A 4,144-nucleotide genomic window follows, 5' to 3' on the forward strand; every position below is an offset into this window, starting at 1 on the left:
ATTTATTCGCTTATGCAGGAGTGTGCAACAATAGGTAAGACAATCAATAACATCATCATGAGAATAAAATGAAGCTTATAACCATTGCAAAATAATAATTATAAATAAAGTAGCACGTGAAGGAGTGACAAAAGTAACTAGAGAGCTAATACAATTAACAAACATTAAATCCTTTAACTTGAAGGGTAATTGATCCCCTAATATAAAGCAATTACTAAATTTACGGTGGGCAAAAAGAGACTTCTGAATATTGAATGGTTCAACTAGTGATCTTGCACAATTAGAATTAAAAATATAAACAATTTTACAATTTAAACCTAATTACTTATTGAAATAGCTATAATGAAAGCAACATTTATTATTATTTTAAAAGAAAATAATTTAACAATAATATTATATAATCTAAATTATCTTCATCATAAAATAATTAAAAATGTGTGCTTGTATATAATAGAGAAGAAACTAGGCGAAAAAGATGAGCATCACCTCCCTCAAATATTTCAGTTCTGAGCTGAGCTGAAGGAGGGGGAAGGTAGAGTTCGGTAGTCTCTGTCCATCACGATCCCCATGTTGCGTTCCCAGTTAGCATTAATCGCGATGATTCCGCAAGGGTTGAGTGACTAAGGCCATGGTTCGGGGCGAATGCGTGAGAGAGGGAGGAGGGATATCGGAGATGCTTCGGTGAATACAGGACGAAACAAGGGAGGGCGAGTTTGTTGACATTGTTCGGAAGCACACGCACAGAAAGCAAAAGAATTGGTTCTTTCCTTGGCATTGCTCGTATCTAATATTCCAAGTAGAGGATAAACAATAGTCGGATCACTGGTAATTTGCTGTTACTAAAGTGGAGAAAAATGATTCCAAACGCATATTTCCAATATGTACAAAAAGCCTTTTAAAATAACAACTCCTCAAGGTAATTCTGATTACAAAATTCTAGACGGCACTCGTATTGACCTGTTTTTTGCGACGGAGAAATTAAGCAGTTCTTGCTTACGTATGCTGCAAAAATCAAACAAAAGAATTGCTGAAATCTGAAATAATGAAAACGTGCAGGGCAACACCAACAAAGAAAAAAGAAAACGAAATGAAGAATATCGGGATTAGTTCATTCAGCATACAAAATATTGATATATAAGAAGCATGCGTTTTAATCATATACAGCAAAAAAAGCAGAAGAGAGAAGACGATACGAAAGAAAGAATTCAATCATGCTGGCTGCAGTTAAACTGCAGAAAAAATAAATAATGGACTAGTTCCAGCAGTAATTCTTCTACTATGATTTTAGATAGGACGCTTTCTGTAATCATTAGAGCAAACAAAATCAAGCAAGAAAGTTGAATCATTGGTGACACAGAAAGCAGAAAAGCTCACAAGTTTTTATTTGCAGCAAAACGAAAAGTTGAATTAATGAAATAGAAACTCTAGAAACAGAAATGCAGAATCTGTACACAATTGCATCTTCAGTTTTTCTTCATTGTTTTGAGATTTAGATCGTCAGATGCTGCTAATGCTTAGTACTCGCCTCGGCCCAAAAGCCTTCAAATTGCTCGATCTTTTGAAGATTGAGACCAAGCGTCTCAGAAAACTGCTGGACCACGAATTTCTTAGTACCAACTCCGCCTACTTCGCTTCCAATATTCGAGACTAAATGAGACCTCTTGTGCCCACCCAACGCCTGGCCCGATAAGAAAGTCTTACCACAAAAGTCACATTCATGGATTCTGCTCTTCTGATATGCCAGCCCAAGGTTTTTGATCGAGGCTTCAGTGTCAAAGCTGGGGCTTTCCCTGCAGCAGATTCTAATCCTCTTATGGCTGGCACGGTGGCCTCCGAGAGCCTGGTAGGAATGGAATGTTTTTCTGCATGTTAAGCATTTGTATCTACTGCTCAAAAAAGTGAATTCAGAAAAGGAGAAACCATTGTCACCAACCATTGCTCCCTTCTTCTCCAGTACAAGAGAATTCAGAATCAGCCTCCGCTTTAAATCGTCACCGGAGTCTTCCTCCGATATCTTATCGGAGCAACTGCCGATGTCTCGGGAAAGCATCATGAGAATGATGGCACCAGCCTGTTCCTCGGGCTCGCAACCGGCCATCGAAGCCGGAGAAGCCTGCTTCGACCCGCACTTCCTCCTCGGCACCGACTCATTTTCCTTGGAGAAACTCTCATGAGAATTCTTCTCCTGGACCCAAGAACCTTCTTCCTCAAAGCTTCGAGAATTGCTAGTCTTTTCAGAGTGGCATCGCATATGACCAAAAAGAGATTTCCAAGAAGGGAATTCTTTGCCGCATTCCCTGCACCGCTTCGAAGAGCGTGCAAGATCTTCGCCAACAAAATCAGAGAGCCTAAACGTCTGCTTTAGATTCTTCCTAAAAGCATACCCAAATCCCAAACCCTCTTGATCTCTGCTTTCCTCGAGCTTCTCCTTCTCCTGCGCACCGGAGGACAAGGAATGGATATGGAACCTCATGTGGCCACCAAGTGATCTGCCACTAGAAAAGATCTTTCTGCAAATCTTGCATCGATGTTTCGTCTGCTTCTGATATGATTCCATATGAAGCTAAAGAAAGAAGGGCCGGCTGGTCAAAACGAAAACTAACTGCGAAAGAACTCAGAAGGATTATCGGGATTCGAAGAGAGCTTCAAAGTTTTTGAATTTTAGATACATCTGCGAATGACAAGGATCTTAAGCTCTGCCTCCGTTTGCTCTGCACTTCTCTGCTCGCTTTCAGCTACTCTGTTTTGAGCTTGGAATGGGAGGGGTGTGAAGTGAAGGAGAGAGAGAGTTTTTGGTTTGTTAATCTCAGCTTGGCTGTTTGGCAATATCATGAAAGGAAAATATTAAACAAACCTAGTCGGCAGTTGTGTGCCTATTTCAATAACACGTGGACAAGCGTCATTCGGGTGGTGACAAGGTTTCGTGTGAATAACTTTTTTTTTTTAGCCTAGTTGTTTGGTGGATTATTTCGCACGAAAATAAGCCCCCTAATAACCCAAATAAGCCCCCAACAATACCCCAAATAAGCTCTTAATTGCCTTTTTTTCTTTTTAATATTTCCACCACTTTTCGAGATATCGTGAACTTATGTAATAGAATTAGATGCTTTAACGAAGGAATTTTAATTCAATCGTTAAAAGTTTCAGTCAATCAGATTGTTAAATTCTTGGAGCGCATAATTATGATCAAAAGCGTTTTGAACTTTCCAAAAACATGGAGTCAGCAACTTTGTCGAGTTAATATAACAAATCAATAAGATTGGCTCAACCAAATTACCCAACAAAAGAATCAGGTAGAGTTAGTAAGCTCTCAAAGTTGAACGTTAGAAAATAGTTTAGCTGATTGTGCATCAGAAATGTGGTTAGTTGAGAGATCCAATGGATTACACGAAGAGTAGCAAAAAACCGATAAATCCTATATCACTTCAGTCGGTCGAACTATGATCCGACTGAACCAAGCAGCACTACACACTTATACTAGTAATGAATTAAACAACACAAAGTATTCACAAGGACAACAGTTGTCTAATGGGGACTCCTGTACAGATTTGTCGACCGAAGGTAGGCTATCAGTCAGACTACGGTAATATGCTCTCTTCCTGATGGACTAATACTCGCAAATGACAATGATTCTTCATAATGGATCCTCTCAATAAAAGGAAACAGAAAATTATTCAGTAGGCCGAATGACTTTTGGCTGACTGTACGAATACCACATGATCAAGTCAAACGGTTACAAATGCAAAACAGTGCTTAGGACAATTATGGGCATGGAACGACGCCACCAACGATTGCAATTTCAAAATATGCTCAATTTGATTACTAAAATGTAAAGATAATGGGTCAAAAATCATTATAACGTTCTCATTAAATGACAATCATGTAATTTACTAGACATCTTCTATGACTTATAAATGGGAGGATCATTTTCTACAGACGAGACTACTGGATTTGTTTCAAGAGAATTAGTGTTATTTGTAATTTATTATTTCTTTCTCCTCTTTCCACTTGTTCCTCTCATCTAACTAAAGCTATTTTTCTTGGGTGTGGCTCTAAAGACATTTTAGTTTTCAATAAGTTCGTTATCTGAAAGCACACCTGACTGCATATTTTGTGTGAATTTGTTACCATGCTCTACTTGCCT

The 4,144-nt window shown here is 38.7% G+C and overlaps 1 protein-coding gene across 1 annotated transcript; it reads right to left on the reverse strand.

The window, feature by feature from the left end:
* Positions 1-1,290: 1,290 nt before the first annotated feature.
* LOC110019728 (zinc finger protein ZAT9-like) lies at positions 1,291-2,819 on the reverse strand. Its single transcript, XM_020717518.1, has 2 exons — positions 1,934-2,819; positions 1,291-1,840 (listed from the first exon to the last, which is right to left on the reverse strand). The coding sequence occupies exons 1-2, from the start codon at positions 2,555-2,557 to the stop codon at positions 1,508-1,510; spliced, it is 957 nt and encodes a 318-aa protein (XP_020573177.1). The 5' UTR covers positions 2,558-2,819; the 3' UTR covers positions 1,291-1,507.
* Between the last annotated feature and the right edge of the window lie 1,325 nt (positions 2,820-4,144).

This window comes from Phalaenopsis equestris, unplaced genomic scaffold, assembly GCF_001263595.1.
Source record: "Phalaenopsis equestris unplaced genomic scaffold, ASM126359v1 Scaffold000074, whole genome shotgun sequence".
Lineage (NCBI taxonomy): Eukaryota > Viridiplantae > Streptophyta > Magnoliopsida > Asparagales > Orchidaceae > Phalaenopsis > Phalaenopsis equestris.

Bases quoted from the DNA above. Each gene is read 5' to 3' on its own strand.
- LOC110019728 (XM_020717518.1), bottom strand. From the start codon at position 2,557: ATGGAATCATATCAGAAGCAGACGAAACATCGATGCAAGATTTGCAGA. The intron at 1,841-1,933 runs GTTGGTGACAAT...CATTCCTACCAG, and splicing joins TGGAGAAGAAGGGAGCAATG to GCTCTCGGAGGCCACCGTGC.